This window comes from Delphinapterus leucas, chromosome 9 (genome assembly GCF_059928025.1).
Source record: "Delphinapterus leucas isolate spDelLeu-1000000601 "Yukka" chromosome 9, BTC_Dleu_Yukka2, whole genome shotgun sequence".
Classification (NCBI taxonomy): Eukaryota; Metazoa; Chordata; class Mammalia; order Artiodactyla; family Monodontidae; genus Delphinapterus; species Delphinapterus leucas.
The window spans coordinates 60,937,981-60,961,544 of record NC_143137.1 but is presented as its reverse complement, the minus strand read 5'-3'; the positions used below and the strand labels follow the sequence as shown (position 1 = coordinate 60,961,544).

At 39.9% G+C, this 23,564-nt stretch overlaps 1 protein-coding gene across 1 annotated transcript in view; it reads left to right on the top strand.

The window, feature by feature from the left end:
• Window positions 1-23,564, top strand: part of COL28A1 (collagen type XXVIII alpha 1 chain) — a 162,091-nt gene that overhangs the window by 77,131 nt on the left and 61,396 nt on the right. The window contains 4 exon segments of the mRNA XM_089917047.1: window positions 1,886-1,954; window positions 2,577-2,645; window positions 6,104-6,172; window positions 6,443-6,511. Of these exon segments, the coding sequence (XP_089773173.1) occupies window positions 1,886-1,954; window positions 2,577-2,645; window positions 6,104-6,172; window positions 6,443-6,511 (276 nt within the window).

The following is a 23,564-nucleotide window of genomic DNA, read 5'->3' as shown; positions in this document are numbered from 1 at the left end:
ACAAAAAGGGTACCAGCAAGATACCAGCAGGTACAAAAAAAAAAAGGCATCCCCTATAGACCAGTAATTCTTAAACTTCCGTGTCATCAGTATTGCCTGGGAGCTTGTTACAAACCCCTATTTCTTGGTGCCATGCCTAGAGATCTGGATTTAGTATGTGGGTGGGTCCCAAGAATCTGCACTTCCTAAATAAGTGTCTTCTGCCGCAGGTAGTTCAAGGAGCACATGGTGAGAAAAGCCATTGTATAGGAAATGTGTTGGATTAGTATTAACAACAGTGATTACTCTATGTCTTAGTTACGCTGACTCAACGTGAATATTTTTCTGTATTTTGAAAGAAAGTTTTTTCTGATAAAGAATTGCCATATTTCAAAACATACACCTAAATAAGGGTCTTTAAAAGAACTGCATACTTTCTATGTATACAGTTTTGTATTTAAAAGTAATTGGCTTCTCTTAAAAAAAGAAGAATAGATTAAATCTAGAAGCATAATTTTGCTTCATCTGGTTTTAGTGAATATTTTAACAGGTTAATGTTTTATCCCTTTGCCATGGGATTGAATAGGGTGGTTATCTGTTGCCAGAACCCTGGCCATGTCCTGTGCCATTGCCATACAGGTTTGGAATTAAGGACTGGCACATACAGGCCTCGGCATCACTTGGCCCCAGCGGCCAGTGTGCTCAGCCTGTTGGTCGTATAATGGAATCAGCACAGTGGGAGGCCTCAGCTGTGAAGATGGAGGTGGCTCAGGGCAGGAGTCATCACCAGTGAGTCTGACTGATAGAGTCCCTCCTGGAGGAAGGAGGAGGACCAAATAGTCAATTCTGTAAGGCAGGAGGAGGCCAATTTTTTGGTAAAGGTACAGTGAGCAAATATTTTTGGCTTTTTGGGCCAAGAAGCAAAATTGAGGATATTATGTGGGCACCTATTTAACAATCATTCAAAAATGTGAAAACCATTTTTAAATGATCGTTATATAGGTGCTGTACAGTAGAAATTAACGCAACATTATAAATCAAACATACTTCAGTAAAATAAGTTAAAAAACGAAAGACAATTGCTTTGCACAGTGTTTTAAAGTGCAGTAGTGGTACTTAGAATCACCAGAGGTGCCTCATAAATATTCATATTCCTGGGCCCAGCCCCTAGACCTATTGAAATAAAATCTTCAGGGCTGAAATCCTGGACCCTATCTTTTACCAGATTTCTCTAATGATTTCTCTGTTCCCTAAAATTTGAAAATCACTGATCTAGAACCAGGTAGGACAGAGACATTGCTTGTTGTTCCAGACTGAGTCTTTATTGAGACTCATACTGAGACAAAAAAAAAAGAGAGAGAAATGTTTTGATTTTCCTGTTCAAAATTTCATTTTTTTAAACCATAAACTCTCTACTTTTAATAAGGGACGTGAGATACCACACAATGGAAGACTGATATACTGTGGACCATAAAATAAAATAACAAAGGAAAAAGTTATAAACTAGAAGGAACATTATTTACCTACCAAGTGTACTCAAAAACTTACACTAAAGGTATTTGTTATAATGGAACAAATATTTCCCTCTGAGCTTCCTGGCATACAAATACAAAAGTAAGTCACCACGAATTACATGATTTTTATTAGCTAATAAAAGGATGCACAAGAGAGAGAAATTTCCTATTACTCAAGAATTAACTGAATGCATTTATTAAAGGGAGTGAAATTTTAACCATCAATAACTTAAGTAGTGGTTTAACAAAGATGTTCAAATATTTTCACATCGGTCTGTGAAATAGGTCACAATACTTTAAAATGCTAGAAATACATTTTTATATTTTTTAATATAATTCCTGTATATGGTTTCCTTGTTTGACATGTAATGAGTAGTTTGCTCTTTTTTTAGGGTGATCCAGGGATTATGAGCCCTTTTGGGATGCCTGGAACATCAATTCCTGGACCACCCGGGCCAAAGGTATGCATTCTCGGGAATAGTTTTTTTCTTTTACTTGGGTCTTTGGCAGTTGGAGTGGGGAAAAGATTCATGAAACCAGTGAACTAGAATTTCAGTTTTGGAAGAAACCAAAGATATCATATAGCTCAACCCTGATATTTCACAATTAAGCAGATGAAAGGCCAGCAGCAAATTTAAGATTAGAAACCAGATTTCTTGCTCCTGGTCTTGAACTTGTCACTTTACCTTGAACTACCTCCCTTAAATACCTAGACCCTAAAGCATGTAAGAATTTATTGCATTTGTTCAGAATAATCTGCTAATCAGAAAGTCTGGCAGAAAAGAAATCCACTCAGATGTAAGAGCATTCCTGGATGTTTTCACAGTCTAAATATTTGAGTCTAGAGAGCCACCTATTATTTCAGTGGCCTTTCTCTGAACAGTTTAGTAGTCTTTACTGATAGTTTTTATTTGCTTAAGATTTGAAACTCCCCTCAAATACATTAGAAGATGTACTCTCTCAGGATCTGATTCTAATAGATTAAGCCCTTTATAATTGGCCAATGGCTTTTTTGCTCTGTGCCATTATGGTTTCTCATAAAATCTAAAGCCTGAAACTGTGAACATTATTTGAAAGGTACAGGGAGATAGAGGAGGACCTGGGTTTCCTGGATTTAAAGGAGAACCTGGAATTGCTATTCGAGCACCAAAGGTATCCTTTATTCATGTTCTTTTGTTTTGTTTTGTTTTTTTCCTGTATGTGAGAGAAGTGACAGTAGATTTAATGCATCATAAGTGGATGACTGTGATTGTTCTACTTGAAGTCTCTACGTTGATGAACTGAAATGTAAGAATACACTATTCCCTTTTTAAAAAATCAAGCTAGCAGATCATTTATTTTTCATAAACGTGGGGGAGGATAGCTCCTCTGGTAAAATGTTTGCTGACTAAACAGTTGATTGAAAATGCTTTTTGTAATATCTTTGATATGAGATTATATGGCCTCCAGCCTCCTTCATTTACTATTAATGGCCAACGTATCTCTTCTATAAAACATTGTCCAAAAAGTTCGTGTTTGGAAACTTTACTGAATCAGATTTCCCTGCTTTGTTGTCCATCTTTCAGAGTTATTTCAAATGAAAATGCAAATAATTATAGAAGACAGCTTTTAGTAATCAACACTTTTTTTCCATGGCAACAAAGTACCATTTCCCTCCTCACATAAAACCCAGCATCAAGCAAAATTCTACATTCCAAATGTCAACAAGCACATCCCTGTTTATGAGAACAGGCTTTAGGGCTCCATAATCAGCTCTTATTAAATTAGTAGCATGTTGTTATGTAGCTTTGAAGCTGGCTTTAGTTTATCAGATTGTCTCTTCTAGATGAAAGGGTTCAAGTACTAACGTCAGTGATTTTCAAACTTCAAAAAAGAAAACTTAGAACCATCTTTGAAATATAATGCAAAACCTATTATATACTGACATAAGTTGGAGTGGTTCTTTTTGAAGGCTGAGGTAAGATCCTGACCTCTGCTGTTCTTAATCACTTTAAGAGTCCTCCTTCCTAGAGTGATAATCTTCTGGCTTATTTGAGGCAGAAGAGGTTTCCAGGATGTGGCATTTTCAAGCTAAAACAGAGAATGTCCTGGGCAAACCAGAACAAGATGGTCATCCTACTGCCCAGACTCTGAGGCACAAAGGAACCCAAGATGTGTAAAAATTCTATGGAAAACCAAGTTATGTATGACTCAAGGAAAAAATTCCAAATTTCCTAATGCTAAAACTACAGATATGACCTCAATCAAGAACATTTGCGTGACATTTTCATATTGTTTGATAACTTCCTGAATCTGTGTATTTCTAGGTCCGTGATTTAAAGTTACTTCTCTCTACTTATACTATTCTTTACGATAGAAATAAAATCTAATTAAATGTGCAGCCGGTGTTTAAAAGCTCCACCTGTTTTCTACTGATCATTATTAGGCATCGTTGGTGATAGTATTTAAAGTTATTTGCCTCTTCAATCAATTTTCTAATCCCTTGGCCTCTAATGATACTCTTTCTGCCATTCTTCCCTAATGCATTGGTTTTTAAGCTCTTGGAGGGTTAAATGTCTGATAAAAGTTTTGGCACGTTAAATTCAGTTTTGTCTATCACTTCAGGGGCCTCCCAGGTTGTTTTGAAAGCCCATTTCAAAACACCTGATTACGATTTCTACCCTAATTTCTGTTGAATGAGAGAGACACTTGTGAATCACTCTGCAAGACATTTTCTTGAATCCAATGCAGAAAGACCAAGTGGCAAAATTCCATCCATAGAAATACTGTGAGGCATCCAAAATAAAGATCTAAGCAAGAACACTGCCCTTTCCCCACCCCCATTAGCATCAGAAGCAACAAGCTAACTGAAATTTTTGTAGGAGAGAGGACAAAGATCCCCAGGAAAAAAAATGTTCAAAAACTATGAATGTTTCAATGGCTTTCCCCCCACTCTGGGTGCCAGAGGATAAACAGTAACAGCTGCTGATAATGTGTTATAGGCTTGGAACTTAGAAATGAAAACTGAAAGTGAATTTTGTTACCAATTTTTTTCCTTTCAACTTAACCAGGGAGCAGTCACTGCTTTGTTTCGTTGCTGGCCTGCTCCTTATGTAAGCATGCAGAGAAATGGGCATCTTATTTTAGGACCTGTCCCATAGAAAACGTTTAGCATTTTAACCTTAAACATAATTGGAATAGGATAATAAATTGCTTCTGAGAAGCGACCAGTTCCTTAGTGGGGAATACACCAAAATTCACCTCTCCAGAACAATTTGTTTTTTCTGTCATACAACTTTAAGAGATCACCTTGGGTTTTTGTCGATGATAAATAGTACCTTAAGTGTTTATAAGTGGCCACATGTTTTCTGAAGATCATTCTTAAGAACGTTAACCACATAAAGCCAGTCTCTTTGTTTTAATAGGAAATAACAGCTATTGCACTCATGATTTTCAAACTCAATTTAACTTTCTTATTGCTTAAATGGACTGAAGAATTTTTTTCCCCTGTCATTCATTCATAGGAGTAGAATCAGGGGCAGTTTTGGGGAGTTAGATTTTGGGCAACACTTTGGCTTGGAATAATGGCAGTTTGATTTCAGTGTTTGCTTGCACATAAAACAAATATTAAGAATCCTGATACTTCTTCCAATCTTGGAAAACAAAGGTCTATTAGTAGAGTTTCCTCCTAATGTGGAAAAACATAAATATTTAAAAACATGAACAGCTCTTTATCAAAATAATTGACAAGAGTTGTAAGAGTTATTGTAAGAGTTGTAAGAGTTATCACAGCAACAGAACGGAATGTGGTATAAATAGAAATGTTTTAAATATAAGTGTAGTAGACTTACAATTAATAACTTTGGTAAAAGTCTTCCTCTTTTTCTCTTTTTCTACATTTTAATTTAGCCAGAAATTTCTCCGAGTTCTATTTGTACAGAGAACTCTAATGTTCAAAAGGCAACAATTCTCCTTCCCTATCCTCTATATAGGAGGTCAGTAGTTGCTACTAAAAGTTTTAGATGCCCAAGGTCATCACGGTAAAGTAGTATTTATAACTTTTTCCTAGGTCTCAGGATATGAACCGCAAACTCTATGTCCTATTCTTTTATAAAGTGTTTTTTAAAAATTAATCTGTTTTTAATTTTTATTTGAGCTTATTTATTCCTCACCTAGTTTGGGCGCCATTGAGGAAGATAATAGATGTAACGTAATAATAGGTAACCTACAGTATCTTATTTTATACTTAAACTTTTACTACATATTCCCCTCTATTCTTCTCAAATGATGCTTACTAAATTTTCTCATTTTATACTTCCTGATTTATGATGCATTAAAAATTGGTAATTTTTAAAATTAAAATGTCAGCAACTAGCCCTTTTCTAATGCCCATGAAGTGTGTTTCCTATAGAGGACCTTGTAATGGTTCATATATATTTCCTACACTCATTCCATGGGTAAGACTTATGAGGAGATAAGGAGTTGCCATATTTCCTTCTAAAATTTTTCAAACCGTTCCTTTGCACTTATCAAATCCACCTCTGGCATGTTGAGTTGGTTTTGTGCTTAAGTTTTGCCAAGTGTCTCATAGTTTAGTCTTATGATATCTCCTGGTGTTGGAATTTACCCAGGGTGCCCAAGGCGCTCGGGGACCAGTGGGCGCTCCAGGACTCAAAGGTGACAGCTATCCTGGTGTGGCTGTAAGTGTGGACATTGCTTTTATTTCCTTCCTTCCTCTCTCTCTCTTTTCCACCTTTCCTCCTTCCTCCCTTCCCTTTCCTTCCCTTCCTTTCATCCCTCCCCCTCTCCTTTCCTCCCTCTCTCTCTCCCTTCCTCCCTTTTCTTTTCTTTTTTCTTTCTCCCTCCTTCCTTTCCTTTCCTTTCATCCCTTCCTTCCTTCCTTCCTGAACACTGCACACAACAAGGTTGCTCCAAGGTTGTTCCCTCTCTCCCTTATTATGTCATCCCAGGGTCCTCGAGGATTACCAGGACCCCCTGGACCAAGGGTTTTACATAGAGCGGGAGACACTGAAGCAAAGGTAAGACTTTAAAGTAGGTAACAGTAGCTTTTAAAAATGTACCTTTAGTTTGGGAAAGGTGAAAATCTTTATCAGACATGATAGAAGAGGAGAAGCATCTACAGAATTGATCAAGTTATTCTTCCTCAACTATGGACTTCCTGGACCTTGTACTCACTTGAACATGTAGATTAACTTTATGGTTTTTGGTAGCAACCCTCACATTCCTTTGCTGCCTTGTCTTCCTGTACCAAGAACAGACTTTGGTTCAGATCCCTCCCCTCTCTGGCCATGCCCCTGCCTAAGTGCTCTCATTCAATACCATGGCTTTAACCACTATCGGTGCACTGATGGCCTCCAAGTTTCTATCTCCCTCCCCTAAGCCCTGCTTTCACACGTCTAGTTTCTTACCATACATCTCCTCTTAGATTTCTCACAGACAACTCTAACCTCACATCCAAAAGAAAGCCTTTGATTTTCACTCCATGAGCCTGGAAATGGGGCTACCAAGCACCCTTTGCTCATGCCATGATACCTGAGTCATTCTTGGTCCTTCCTTTCCCTCTCTTCCCTCCCCGTGTAGGCCTATGGTAAATCCCGTCAGTTCTACCTTCAAAATATATCTTGCTTCTGGCTGCTTTTCTCCTGCTGCTTCCATCAGGCAGCCCACCATTATCTCTCACCTGGGCTATTCAAACCTCTTCATTGGTCTTCCCTCTTCCACCTCTGCCCTTCTATTACCTAGTAGGCAAATTGATCTTTTAAAACCATAAATCAGATCACATCCCTTTCCTTCTCAAAAAAACTCTCTAATGGCTTCTCTTTGTACAGAGAACAAACTCCAAGCACTTTCCATGGCCTCCGGGGCCCTTCACAGCTTGGCTGCCGCTCCCGCCCCTTGCTCCCTTGCTGCCCACCTCTAGCCACACTGGCCTGCCCTCCTTCAGCTCATTCCTGCTTCCAGACCTCGGCTTTGTCAGGAGAGCTCCTTCTTCAGGTCTCAAATCTTGCCTCCCTGTCCACTATACAAAAGGCAATCCTGTCTCCCCACCCCCAACACTGTCACGTCCCCCCGTGTGTTTCTTCCATAGCACGCAGCATTTCTGAAATCATCTTGCTTATCTACTGCTCTGCATACTTCACAAGAGTATAAATTTTCCTGCAGGCCGGCTCTTTGTCGTACTGAATTCTTGGTACCAGAACTAGATGTGCTACCCAGTAGGAACTCTATAACATGTTGAATGAATGGAAAATGAATAATCAGTGTTACCCTACAGAGTGAAATTCTCCTTAGAAATATACCTACTCACTTAGTTTTTCAAATGCTTCCAGGTCATTAGAGAAAGAGGTTGTAAGTGCCTGATGTCAACTTTTTGTCTTGAGTTCTTGGCCTCTGCCCCAGCACTTGGGAGTGTTGACACCTTGATACTGCTTCTGTATAGTGCGGCAAGTACCCTTTTGGCCTCTCCCAGGTAGAATGAAAGACTAGAGACCCATCGCACTCAATTCATCTCTAAAGGAGATCTTGATTCCTGCCCATCTCTGCGTGTTAGGGTAATCAGGAAGGTCAGGGAGACGTGTCTAAAAGTGCTGAGTAGGCTGTGCTGAGGACAGACACCCTATAGGAGCTTTTGTCAAGGTTCTGGCTTGCCTGACTCAGGACAGAATCTGATCCTCATTTGAATTTGGGGATTGAAATATTCTTTTATCTTTAAGGCAAAGTGTCTGTCACAATGTTAAAATTTAAAAATAGAAAGAGGAGCTTCAATATGTAAACCGCATTACTTTCTGCTGAGCAAATCACTGGTAAAAACTTTTGTTTTTACACTAAACATTCCTTTAGTTGTGGAACTAGAAGCTTATTCCTGTTCAGAAGAAGGCCTGTGTTAAATATACTGGAATGCATTTGTATTCCAATGGAAGCATGTAACCATTTACATTTCCACAGATTATTATAAATATTTTATATAAGTATACATTGTATTATATTAAATTATACCATTGCATTACTGCTTTACATTTAGCAGTAATAATAAAGACGGGCACTTAAGCACAGAGATGAGCACTTAAAAATTTGACTGTTGTGCATGTTACACCATGTCAGGTTATTTAACATGCAGACTAAACATTTACTAAATGAGTTCGTTTATCATTTCCCTCTAAAAGTCTCTTGTATTTTTTTCATACACATTTTAAGGGGAAAAATCACAGGAAAAAAGAATGTTCTTTCAAAATTTTATCCTGCCTATTTTCTATTGTTGTTAACAGTCAGCATGTTGCCAGAAGATGTCTTAAGCGAAACTCATATTCCCTCTGCTAACTCACACAGGAGGCTGAGTGGAAGCAGTAGCCTCCAGCTCACGTCTACTGAGGGGAGATGGGAACACAAGCGAGGACCTGCCTCCATCCCGCTGCCTTCTCCTCCTCTCTGTCGCCCCTTCCTGTGGATGCTGGGAAAATGCATTACCCTGGCCCTCTCTAGCCCTGGAAGGAGATGTCAAGAGTGCAAGCTAGTCTTAGAATCAAAGAACCTGTGGATCATGAACTTGAAAATAAAGGAAATTCCAAAAGCAAACACCAGCTTTTAATAACTTTCAAAATCACCTCTCTTCTTTTATAGAAGGCTTAGAGACTTTATGGACCCTTTTTCATTTTTTTTTTTCCTGAAGAAAACTTTTGGACACACACACAAGCACACACAGCCCCACAGAAGCTGGTAAAGAAAGGGAAATATTTGGAAAAGTCTAATTCCACTTAACTTTGTCCTTTTGGTTTGGTAAAGTGGAGGTGAGACTCTCAAAAAACCTAAGGTTGCCAATGGTAGCAAAAGCACAGGACTCAAATGTGTGCAAAATTCCCCTTCTTCCATTTTTTCTTAAAATGGCAGAGAAATTGTAAGTGCATGGAAATGTGTGGGTTTGGTGCATGCACACACACGTGTGTGTAATTGTATAGGCATATATATCAGACATGTTTCTTATTTAAATTCTGTGTTGTCACCTTAAAATATTGGCCTTAGGGCATTAACTTACAAAACAAATGTGTTTTGAAATGAGGAAACCGTTAAGGTTGACGATTAATTTATGGTGGGTTTTGCGATATTTAGTTAAGGTCACATGTGTTTAGCATTTGACACAGACATTAGAATCAAAGCTTCTATGTTTCAAAACATATAAAAAACAGTCCCTGACATCTTGCACCCTTGTGGCACTCCATGGCTTTTTACCAAGTGGAAGAATTCCATGATGACATCAGTGGTTACAGTACTTCTCTATACACTTCCCTTGAATGGATGTAATCCAAATTTTGACAAGGGCTTCTGAGAGATTTCTAAAATTCTTGTAAAAACTACAATTTCCAAGGAGATAGTAGATACAGTTTTAAAATCTTTTTTTTTTTTTTAGTTTTTTGGCCGCACCGCAGGGCATGCGGGATCTTAGTTCCCTGACCAGGGATGCAACCCATGCCCCCTGCAGGGGAAGTGTGGAGTCTTAACCACTGGACCACCAGGGAAGTCCCTAAAATCTACTTTGGAAACATGCCAGAAAGAGGAACTGACAATTCAGGTTTTTTTTGCTAAGTTGGAAGTGCTCATCCAGTTCCCTGAACCTTGACCCAAATCGTCTGCACGACGATGGGGAGGGCAAGCTCAAAGATTCTACCTAACACTGCTGCCATTTCTCTACTGGGCCCAGAAAGACTAGAAGGACCCTTTGTGATTTGGGGACCATCATTATATAAATCTCATCTCCCTTTGAGAAGCCCAGATGATTCTTTGCTTCTGTAGTTTCACCCCCATAGGCTAGTGAATCACCCCAGGGCTGATTCACTGACATCTCTGAGGGTGAGAGTTTATTCCTGGCCTCCTGGAAGAGAACTACAAGGAGTGGCTCTCCTGAGCTCCAGAAGGGCAGGAGCATCTTGCCAGGCACCTCTCCCAGCTCTTTCAGCCCCCATCAGTGTGCTAGCTCATCACAGAGAAAGCCAAGGCCTTCTCCAAAGCTTTGCGGCAGTAGAGCTTAGGCCAGTTCTTGCAAAGAGGAACTTTAAGCTGGCTTTGGAGCCCTCAAGGGACCTTTTAACCATAAAGTGGTTAGAATAAAGTCTGGGCAGAAACGGCTTGTTGGGTTGCTATTGTTGTTATCATGATTGTATACTACCTAAATATTTCCAGAATCTCATGGCATTTTTAACAACTCTCTGATTTTATAGATAAGGAAATCAAGAGCCAGAGAGATTGAACAACTTGCCCCTTTACAATATAAACAGTGTTGATACTATATTGTGTTGAGTGTGAGAGGGAGTCTATAAATATGGATGAATGAATGAAAAACTAAGTGCATGAATAAATCAGAGCAGGTAGAATGACTTGTCCTGATCTACAGATGCTAGGTCTTCAATACTGTCCATTTTCCAACTACCTCGGCACTGTTTAGTGTACAGTTAGATTGTTTCTCTTTCCATTCTAGTTTTTCCATTGTCAAAACTTAAATTACATAAACATTAAGCAGAAGCATAAACCTGAAACCCAAAGAGTTAAACATTTTCCAAAAGCTTTAAATGTTTGAATATTATAAATACATGCTTTATTTGACAAAGGTGACCCATACTCATAAATTAAAATGGAAGTCTATGTGAAATTCCACTGAGTATCATTATTCTAAAAATGTTCCCAGCATCTGAATCGCCCCTCTGTTCTCTGCAATGGCTCACATATGTGCACACCACCAACAGGCAGTGGTGGAACAGAGGAGCGATTCACACAGAGATGCATTAGGAATTTGTGGATTCCACTGGCAGACACAGACTGGATAAGGAACTCCATTTTGAACTGTGTCTGACAAGGAGGGCTGGCCTAGGATACAGACTTAATGCTAGTAAAGTTGAGGGTCCATGATTCCAAATTGGAGTTGAAGAAACCCACCTTTTATAATATGACTGCAAGATTGCTACAAGCAGGATAATCAGCTTGAAAACAGGACTAATTAAAGCCAGAGCCATATCAAGTTTAAATACCAGGCAATTTGACCTTTAGATGCCAGAAAAGGTCATTTGACTAGGTGACTTTTCAAGGTTACTCCCCAATTCAGTTCCATGCATGATCTCTGAAATCAGAGTTGGAATGTAGTCTACCTTATAATTTTCAGTACTGCTTTCATTTCTCCTTGCTGTTTTCCTAGCTATGCATTTCTCTTCCCCGGAGTGCATACATACCTTCCCTTCAGCCTTAAGGATGCACACTAAATCCTCTTATCATTCAACACCCACATCACCATCAACACATTTTTATTTTTAATCATGCAGACTGGAGGAACTTTCCCCCAGTGGAAAATTATATTGAATATCCGTACAAGAAAGCCTTCTCTTCTCCCTGACATTAAGGGCACTGTCAACGTTTCTATTTTTGAGGTTTCTAACTCAACTAAATAAGAAACAGTGTCCCTTTCCAGTGAGATTCTTGGTGCAGGGGAATCATTTGCTCATCTTTGATGAGTTGATTTTGAGAAAAGGAAGAAACAATCAACAACAAATCCTCCCAAATCCTAAAGCAAGTTTTTAAGTTATCATTTAAGATACTGTTGCTTTGGGGTAAATATTAAAGTTCTAGGAGAGAAATTGATTTGAAGAATTGAAATTATTTTAAATATTTTGAAATTTAAAGCTGGGAAAGCACACTAAAGGAAATGTTATAGCAGCTTGAGTTTTTGTTTTCTAGCACCTTCTTGTTTCCCCATCCCCCTGAGAAGTGTGCTGGTAATTGTTACTGTCTCCCTTTTCATCTTAAAGGGTGTCAGTGAAAAGCAACTGAGTTGTATGACAATGGCCAGTCTATAAATAATACACATTATCAATATCTGGGTTGTCTGTCCATAAGCTTAGAAGAAGGCCTCTAAAATTTCCATTGACATCCTGGCAACCAAAAGTGAGGTATTCAGGAGTCACCAAACCATTACATATACTCGTTACATAATTCATTCCAGAGTGGTGCTTATATTTGTGGCAGTTGGAGCCTTAGTAGTTATACCTTAATTTTATTTAAAAGCCAGAATGAAACATTAAGCAACTGCCTAGCATCACTTTGACTTCTTCTACTTTATTTTAAAACTCAATCATTCCTTGGTTTCATCATTTAGTGGACTCTTCAGAGTAACATTTTTTGGGGAAAATCCTTGAGAGGCTAATTCTTTTCACAGTGAATTCAATTTGCTTTTTATTGTCCCAAAGTAGAAAAGCATGAAATCACTTTTAGAACAACTGTAACCTGCTTCCACAGCCCTCTCATAGAGTGACAGAGACTTAACTGGCACAAACAAAGGGAGAAATGGTGATCAAAGCTTTATTAACATATGTAGGGGGAGAAAGTCTAACGGGCTGTCTTGTCTCTAAGAGTACTATCTTCTCAAATATTATATTTAAATCTTTTTTTTTTTTTTTTTTTTTGCGGTATGCGGGCCCTCTCACTGTTGTGACCTCTCCCGTTGCGGAGCACAGGCTCCGGACACCAGGCTCAGCAGCCATGGCTCATGGGCCCAGCCGCTCCGCGGCATGTGGGATCTTCCCGGACCGGGGCACGAACCCGTGTCCCCTGCATCGGCAGGCGTACTCTCAACCACTGCACCACCAGGGAAGCTCTATATTTAAATCTTATAAAACATAAAAGGTATAACAAACTATTTCCTTATCACTGGTCCACTTGAAACCTTTACCACATATTAGCTCTGTAACCTCAGCAAGTCATTTAATCTCCCTCAGACTTAGCCTCTTCATCTGTGACTTGGGATAATAAGCCTACATCAAAGGGTTATTCTGCGAAGTGAATGGAATAATGTCTACAAAACATTTTTATGAATTCTAACACACTAAAGTAGTAGTAGTAGTAGTAGTAGTAGTAGTAGTAGTCGGGGTATGCATTACTATGCCAAATGAAGTATATTTGCAGTATGGATAAAAAGAGAGTAAGAATTTGTATAGCTAGGAGATCTGGAATGAAACAAATTGAAACATCGGGGAAAACCACAAAACTGAGGGATGGCAATAGAGGTAAAGGGAAAGGGAAGCCTTAGACAGCTGGGTACTTGTGTAGCTTGTGTGGGCCTCTTGGGAATCTTACAATCAGGATGTTTTCTTTCTTCTTTTTCAGAGAGTGTGATTGACTCAATGTAGGAAAAGGACTTTCACAGCCACATAGCCATGGTCTTTGCATTAAATGGCAGCTGGAAACAAGTCTGGGGAGAAGTTGTCATCTTGCATCTAGCTCCAGCCAACACCAAGCTGGGAGACGGACTCTGGAGTCAGACCTGGGTTTGAATAGTTTCCAGCTGCATGGTTTTTGGCAAATCATGTATCCTCTTAGGCCTCAGTTTCCTTATGCAGTAAGCTGATGTTAAGAAGTTCAGATAAGATAATGGCTAAAATGCTCCTGCCACATGATAAAAAATAAATTTTAATTTTGAGTTCTTTTATTAAAAATTAATTATAATCATTTTAATATTAACCAAAGCAAATATTTGCCAAAGAGAAAATGAATGCATGTGATAGTGCCTTTGCTTTCTTTTTCTTCTTTTCTTTTTTTAAAATGTAAAATGTTCAATGAATGATTACTAGGGCCATCATAAGATTATGTATGATTTTAATGAGGTTGAAACTAACCACACCGCAGGGTTACGGTCTAGGTAAAACCTCTACTGAATCATTTGCTAAGTTCATATATGCAAGCACTGCAGAAAGTCCTAAACTTGGCCATTTTCTATGAAATTGAAAGGAGTAGCTCCCATCCAGAATCCCTTTTGTGGGCCAAGAGGAATCTGTAGGCAAACTAAATAGTTATTCTTTTTTTGAGGGAGTGGAGATGAGATGGTAGGGGTAGGATTTATAAGATTTCTGGTCTTATGAAATTGATGGACAAAGTTAAAAATGGCAACTCCAGAATGTGCTTTCAGGTCTGTTCATTATCTCCTAATGCAAGGGCTCCCTCTGCAGGCTCCAATAACCTTGGATCCTGCATGGGAAGCGAAGTCCAGCTATGCAAGTACCTATTGTAAAATTTTATTTGTGAATGTCACTCTATCCACAGACAATAAAACTACATATCTGAAAACATCATAGTAAATGCACCTCTTAGGTACCACTGGTGCTGCACTGTAGCAAAACCAGAGTTATCAAGGGATGAAATGAGTCCTGACCACGGTCCTCTTGTGCTCATTCACCTTGTTGTGGTCTAGCATGGATGCATGGCCCGTGGAATAAAAGACACTATACATTTTCAAGAACCCACCATAGTGGAGGGACACTATCTCTGTGGACTTACACAGCTCATTAAGGGCTTGATATTCCCATCTACTGAAAAGTATGATCCATAAACACCAAGGAACCACCCTAAAACCTGTTATTGACCAACTCTAACACTTGCAGAATGTGTTGTCTTGGTTTAAAGTCTATCAGATTCATAAAAGCATATATCAGGTTACATTAACATAGATCAAGAGATTACAAAAGACAACTTTGATAGGTAAAACATAGTTATATGTCAACAATTACATAGAAAAGGATGGATAGCTTGTTTGAAGTAGACACTGCAGTACCACAGTTGACATGGATCACACCCTTAAAGCTCACTGGCCAAGGTTCAAATATACAGAGGCCAATAAGGTGTCCCCAGAGGCAGCTATTCTATTGCATTTAGCCTTCAGACACTCCTGAAGGGTGACGGTTGGGGGAACTGAATAAGAGAGAAAATGGAGCAAGTGTGTGAAACAGTAAGGTATAATTGGAGACCCTCACCTGGTGAATTTATAGATACTCCTTTTAAAGGTACCTCAGAAGTACTCAAAAAAGAAGAGATAATAGAAATGTATATAATATACGACAAGTTCATGTTCTCTACTTGGAAATCTTTATGATAGGAATGATCATTTAAGCTGGGAGAAACTTCGGGTCACTAAAACTTGGCAGTCAGAAGGAGAGAGGTGTTAAAGAGACAATTAGAGGACGGTGGGAAAGATGGCGAAAGAGTAAGACGCAGAGATCACCTTCCTCCCCACAGATACATCAGAAACACATCTACATGTGGAGCAGCTCCTACAAAACACCTCAGAAGACCTCAGACCTCCCAAAAGGCAAGAACACCCCCCCCACACATACCTGGGTAGGAAAAAAGAAAAAAGAATAAACAGAGACAAAAGAATAGGGACGGGACCTGCACCAGTGGGAAGGAGCTGTGAAGGAGGAAATGTTTCCACACACTAGGAAGCCCCTTCGCGGGCGGAGACTGCGGGTGGCGGAGGGGGAAAACTTCAGAGCCGCAGAGGAGAGCACAGCCACAGGGGTGCGTAGGGCAAAGCGGAGAGATTCCGGCACAGAGCATCGGGGCCGACCAGCACTCACCAGCCCGAGAGGCGTGTCTGCTCACCCGCGGGGCGGGCGGGGCTGGGAGCTGAGGCTCGGGCTCGGGCTTTGATCTGAGCGCAGGGAGAGGACTGGTGGCGTGAACACAGCCAAAAGGGGTTAATGCACCACGGCTAGCCGGGAGGGAGTCCGGGAAAAGTTTGGACCTGCCGAAGAGGCAAGAGACTTTTTCTTCCCTCTTTGTTTCCTGGTGCACGAGGAGAGGGGATTAAGAGCGCTGTATAAAGGCGCTCCAGAGACTGGCGTGAGCCGCGGCTAACAGCACGAACACCAGAGACGGGCATGAGACACTAAGGCTGCTGCTGCCGCCACCAAGAAGTCTGTGTGCGAGCACAGGTCACTCTCCACACCTCCCTTCCGGGGAGCCTGTGCAGCCCGCCACTGCCAGGGTCCCGGGATCCAGGGACAACTTCCCCCGGAGAACGCACGGCACGCCTCAGGCTGGTGCAACGTCACGCCGGCCTCTGCTGCCACAGGCTCGCCCCGCACTCCGTACCCCTCCCTCCCTCCCCCCGGCCTCAGTGAGCCACAGTCCCCGAATCAGCTGCTCCTTTAACCCCGTCCTGTCTGAGCGAAGAACAGACACGCTCCGGCGACCTACATGCAGAGGCGGGGCCCAATGCAAAGCTCAGCCCCGGGAGCTGTGCGAACGAAGAAGAGAAAGGGAAATCTCTCCCAGCAGCCTCAGAAGCAGCGGATTAAAGCTCCACAATCAATTTGATGTACCTGCATCTGTGGAATACCTGAATAGACAACGAATCATCCCAAATTGAGGAGGTGGACTTTGAGAGCAAGATTTATTATTTTTTCCCCTTTTCCTCTTTTTGTGAGTGTGTATGTGTATGCTTCTGTGTGAGATTTTGTCTGTATAGCTTTGCTTTCACCATTTGTCCTAGGGTTCTATCCGTCCTTATTTTTTTTTTTTTACTTAAAAAATTTTTTTTCTTAATAATTATTTTAATAACTTTATTTTATTTTATCTTACTTTATTTTATTTTCTTTTATCCTCTTTTTTTCTTTCTTTCTACTTTTTCTCCCTTTTATTCTGAGCCATGTGGATGAAAGGCTCTTGGTGCTGCAGCCAGGAGTCAGTGCTGTGCCTCTGATGTGGGAGAGCCAACTTCAGGACACTGGTCCACAAGAGACCTCCCAGCTCCACGTAATATCAAACAGCAAAAATCTCCCAGGGATCTCCATCTCAACACCAACACCCAGCTTCACTCAACGACCAGCAAGCTACAGTGCTGGACACCCTATGCCAAACAATTAGCAAGACAGGAGCACAACCCCACCCATTAGCAGAGAGGCTGCCTAAAATCATAATAAGTCCACAGACACCCCAAAACACACCACCAGACGTGGACCTGCCCACCAGAAACACAAGATCCAGCCTCTTCCACCAGAACACAGGCACTAGTCCCCTCCACCAGGAAGCCTACACAACCCACTGAACCAACGTTAGCCATGGGGGACAGACACCAAAAACAATGGGAACTACAAACCTGCAGCCTGCAAAAAAGGAGACCCCAAACACAGTAAGAAAAGCAAAATGAGAAGACAGAAAAACACACAGCAGATGAAGGAGCAAGATAAAAACCCACCAGACCTAACAAATGAAGAGGAAATAGGCAGTCTACCTGAAAAAGAATTCAGAATAATGATAGTAAAGATGATCCAAAATCTTGGAAATAGAATAGAGAAAATGCAAGAAACATTTAACAAGGACCTAGAAGAACTAAAGATGAAACAAGCAAGGATGAACAACAAAATAAATGAAATTAAAAATACTCTAGAAGGGATCAATAGCAGAATAACTGAGGCAGAAGAATGGATAAGTGACCTGGAAGATAAAATAGTGGAAATAACTACTGCAGAGCAGAATAAAGAAAAAAGAACGTAAAGAACTGAGGACAGAGACCTCTCGGACACCATTAAACACACCAACATTCGAATTATAGGGGTTCCAGAAGAAGAAGAGAAAAAGAAAGGGACTGAGAAAATATTTGAAGAGATTATACTTGAAAACTTCCCTAATATGGGAAAGGAAATAGTTAATCCAGTCCAGGAAGCACAGAGAGTCCCATACAGGGTAAATCCAAGGAGAAACATGCCAAGACACATATTAATCAAACTGTCAAAAATTAAATACAAAGAAAACATATTAAAAGCAGCAAGGGAAAAACAACAAATAACACACAAGGGAATCCCCATAAGGTTAACAGCTGATCTTTCAGCAGAAACTCTGCAAGCCAGAAGGGAGTGGCAGGACATATTTAAAGTGATGAAGGAGAAAAACCTACAACCAAGATTACTCTACCCAGCAAGGATCTCATTCAGATTTGATGGAGAAATTAAAACCTTTACAGACAAGCAAAAGCTGCAAGAGTTCAGCACCACCAAACCAGCTTTACAACAAATGCTAAAGGACCTTCTCCAGGCAAGAAACACAAAAGAAGGAAAAGACCTACAATAACAAACCCAAAACAATTAAGAAAATGGGAATAAGAACATACATATTGATAACTGCCTTAACTGTAAATGGGTTAAATGCTCCCACCAAAACACACAGACTGGCTGAATGGATACAAAAACAAAACCCATATATATGCTGTCTACAAGAGACCCACTTCAGACGTAGAGACACATACAGACTGAAAGTGAGGACATGGAAAAAGATATTCCATGCAACTGGAAACCAAAAGAAAGCTGGAGGAGCAATTCTTATATCGGACAAAACAGACTTTAAAATAAAAACTATTAGGGCTTCCCTGGTGGCACAGTGGTTGTGAGTCCACCTGCCGATGCAGGGGACGCAGGTTCGTGCCCCAGTCCGGGAAGATCCCACGTGCCGCAGAGCAGCTGGGCCCGTGAGCCATGGCCGCTGAGCCTGCACGTCCGGCCCCTGTGCTCCGCAATGGGAGAGGCCACAACAGTGAGAGGCCCGCGTACCACCAAAAATAATAATAATAATAAAATAAAAAATCTTCCAACAAACAAAAGCCCAGGACCAGATGGCTTCACAGGCGAATTCTATCAAACATTTAGAGAACAGCTAGAGAAGAGCAAACTCTTCCAAAATATAGCAGAGGGAGGACCACTCTCAAACTCATTCTATGAGGCCACAATCACCCTGATACCAAAACCAGACAAGGATGTCAAAAAGAAAGAAAACTACAGGCCAATATCACTGATGAACATAGATGCAAAAATCCTCAACAAAATACTAGCAAACAGAATCCAACAGCACATTAAGAGGATCATACACCATGATCAGGTGGGGTTTATTCCAGGAATGCAAGGATTCTTCAATATACGCAAATCAATCAATGTGATACACCATATTAACAAACTGAAGGAGAAAAACCATATGGTCATCTCAATAGATGCAGAGAAAGCTTTCGACAAAATTCAGCACCCCAAAAAAAAAAAACAAAAATTCTGCACCCATTTATGATATAAACCCTGCAGAAAGTAGGCATAGAGGGAACTTTCCTCAACATAATGAAGGCTATATATGACAAACCCACAGCCAACATCGTCCTCAATAGTGAAAAACTGAAAGCATTTCCACTAAGATCAGGAACAAGACAAGGTTGCCCACTCTCACCACTCTTATTCAACATAGTTTTGGAAGTTTTAGCCACAGCAATCAGAGAAGAAAAGGAAATAAAAGGAATCCAAATCGGAAAAGAAGAAGTAAAGCTGTCACTGTTTGCAGATGACCTGATAGTATACATAGAGAATCCTAAAGATGCTCTCAGAAAACTACTAGAGCTAATCAATGAATTTGGTAAAGTAGCAGGATACAAAATTAATGCACAGAAATCTCTGGCGTCCTATACACTAATGACGAAAAATGTGAAAGTGAAATCAAGAAAACACTCCCATTTACCACTGCAACAAAAAGAATAAAATATCTAGGAATAAACCTACCTAAGGAGACAAAAGACCTGTATGCAGAAAATTAAAAGACACTGATGAAAGAAATTAAAGATGATACAAATAGATGGAGAGATATACCATGTTCTTGGATAGGAAGAACCAACATTGTGAAAATTACTACCCAAAGCAATCTACAGATTCAATGCAATCCCTATCAAACTACCACTGGCATTTTTCACAGAACTAGAACAAAAAATTTCACAATTTGTATGGAAACACAAAAGACCCTGAATAGCCAAAGCAATCTTGAGAACAAAAAACGGAGCTGGAGGAATAAGGCTCCCTGACTTCAGACTATACTACAAAGCTACAGTAATCAAGACAGTATGGTACTGGCACAAAAACAGAAAGATAGATCAATGGAACAGGATAGAAAGCCCAGAGATAAACCCACACACATATGGTCACCTTATCTTTGATAAAGGAGGCAGGAATGTACAGTGGAGAAAGGACAGCCTCTTCAGTAAGTGGTGCTGGGAAAACTGGACAGGTACATGTAGAAGTATGAGATTAGAATACTCCCTAACACCATACACAGAAATAAGCTCAAAATGGATTGAAGACCTAAATGTAAGGCCAGAAACTATCAAACTCTTAGAGGAAAACATAGGCAGAACACTCTATGACATAAATCACAGCAAGATCCTTTCTGACCCACCTCCTAGAGAAATGGAATTAAAATCAAAAATAAACAAATGGGATGTAATGAAACTTCAAAGCTTTTGCACAGCAAAGAAAACCATAAACAAGACCAAAAGACAACCTTCAGAATGGGAGAAAATATTTGCAAATGAAGCAACTGACAAAGAATTAATCTCTAAAATTTACAAGCAGCTCATGCAGCTCAATAACAAAAAACCAAACAACCTAATCCAAAAATGGGCAGAAGACCTAAATAGACATTTCTCCAAAGAAGATATACAGAGTGCCAACAAACACATGAAAGAATGCTCAACATCATTAATCATTAGAGAAATGCAAATCAAAACTACAGTGAGATATCATCTCACACCAGTCAGAATGGCCATCATCAAAAAATCTAGAAACAATAAATGCTGGAGAGGGTGTGGAGAAAAGGAAACACTCTTGCACTGCTGGTGGGAATGTGAATTGGTACAGCCACTATGGACACTCCAGCATGGAGTTTCCTTAAAAACCTACAAATAGAACTACCATATGACCCAGCAATCCCACTACTGGGCATATACCCTGAGAAAACCGTAATTCAAAAAGAGTCATGTACCAAAATATTCATTGCAGCTCTATTTACAATAACCAGAAGATGGAAACAACCTAAGTGTCCATCATCTGATGAATGGATAAAGAAGATGTGGCACATATATACAATGGAATATTACTCAGCCATAAAAAAAACGAAATTGATTTATTTTTAGTGAGGTGGATGGACCTAGAGTCTGTCATACAGAGTAAAGTAAGTCAGAAAGAGAAAGACAAATACTGTATGCTAACACATATATATGGAATCTAAAAAAAAAAAGAATGTCATGAAGAACCTAGGGGTAAGACAGGAATAAAGACACAGACCTACTAGAGAATGGACTTGAGGATATGAGGAGGGGGAAGGGTAAGCTGTGACAAAGTGAGAGAGTGGCATGGACATATATACACTACCAAACGTAAAATAGATAGCTAGTGGGAAGCAGCCGCATAGCACAGGGAGATCAACTTGGTGCTTTGTGACCACCTAGAGGGGTGGGATAGGGAGGGCGGGAGGGAGAGAGATGCAAGAGGGAAGAGATATGGGGACATATGTATATGTATAACTGATTCACTTTGTTATAAAGCAGAAACTAACACACCATTGTAAAGCAGTTATACTCCAATAAAAATGTAAAAAAAAAAAAAAGAGATAATTAGTACCTGTGGTCTCAAAAGCAGCTAAGTATTAAGTGGAAGAGATGGATAGAGAAAACCAGAATCATAACAGTGGCCTGCAAGCAAAAGGGAACACATAATTATGAAGTAGAGATTAAAATAATTAACAGAGTAATAAAGTTTAAAGGTTTCCCCATTTTTAAAGGCCTTGTTTTCTCTAGAAGTATTTTAGGGTTTGGAAGTAGAAAGCAAAGCTAAATAAAAGATGGGATTTTTTCTACATAAACAATTTAATCATTTCTTATCATTTATGATTTTTGCACTGTTGAAAGCTATTGATATAAGCTACTTAGCTCCTAACAGGACATGGACAAAACAGAACCTAGGCCTAAGAGCTGATTCTGGCCTTTTTTTTCCTTTATAACTTTATTGAGGCATATTTTACTTATCATAGAATTCACCTATTTTAAGTGTAGAATTCAACAATTTTTTTTAGTACATTTACCACGTTGTACAGCCATCACCACAAATCAGTTTTAGGACATTTTCATCCCCCCAACAAGATCCCTCGTGCCCATTTACAGTTAATCCCCCTTCTTAGTTCCTATTCCTGGCCCCAGGCAACCACGGACTTACTTTCTATCGATTTGCCTTTTCTGGACATTTCATGTACATGGACTCAAACAATATGTGTTCTCAAATATTTGATTTATTTCATTAAGAATAGTTTTTGAGGTTCATCCATGTTGTAGCATATAGCTATGGTTCACTCCTTTTTATTGCTGAATATACCACATTTTGTCTATCCATTTAGCAGTTGATGGACATTTTGGTTGTTCCCAGTTTTGTGCTATTATGAATAATTCTGTGAAGAGCATTCATATGTAAGTCTTTGTGTTGACATATGTTTTCATTTTCCTTGGGTGTATACCTAGGAGTGAAATTACTTGATCAAATGGTAAAATTATGTTGAACTTTTTAAGAAACTGCTAAACTGTTTTCCAAAGTGGCTGTACTAGCAACACACAAGGGTTCCTATTTCTCCACATCCTCCTAGCCGTGCCTCTCAATAGCTGTGCAGCTTTGGGCAAACTTTCGTCCCCTCTGTAAAAAACCAGGTGGGGTGGGGAGTTAAGACTTACTAAGCGCCTGCTCTGTGCTAGACATGGCGGCAGAAGCATGGCATTCTTTGTCTGCCTTCACTGTCATCTCCATGAAAGGTAGATATGATTTTCTGTGTATCTGATGAATTTACAGAGGTTCAGAGAAGTTAGGTAAGTTAGTCATCGTCATACAGGATTCTTGTGAATACTAAATTATATCAAGTCTCATATATGAACACGCAGAGCACAGTGTCGGGGACACAGAAGGTGGTTAATAAAGAGATTTTCATTTCTCTGCTTCTTCCCATCATTCCCGTCTCAAATAGGTCTAACCACAGGGCCTGACCCACGCCAATCAGGCCCCACCAACTTTCTGGTGATAGTTGCCTATTATGAAACTGTCTTGCATTGGCGGATCTAAAAGCCTTTAGAGAACCCACCCTGCAGTCATAACCACTCTAGGGGCAGGAGTATCCTACAGCCAATCCCCAACCCAAGTTGCATAAAGACGTGAGAGCAACCAGTTCAGGAGAGGGTTATATCTTTTAACCCTTGTTTTTTATTCTTGTCTCTTTTTTCTCCCTCTCTTCACAATGGCAGTAATTACTTTTCCAAATTCCTGAGAAGGGAGTTCCAAAAAGTATATATTAAGGTTGCCAAGAATTTAATTGACTTTATTGCTCTGAAACGAACCCGTATCGGTTGGCTTGATAAATGGCAATAAGAAATGAAAACGAAGAGGGATAACACTCCCTTGACCAAGTATAGAAAAGTGATATGGAAGAAAA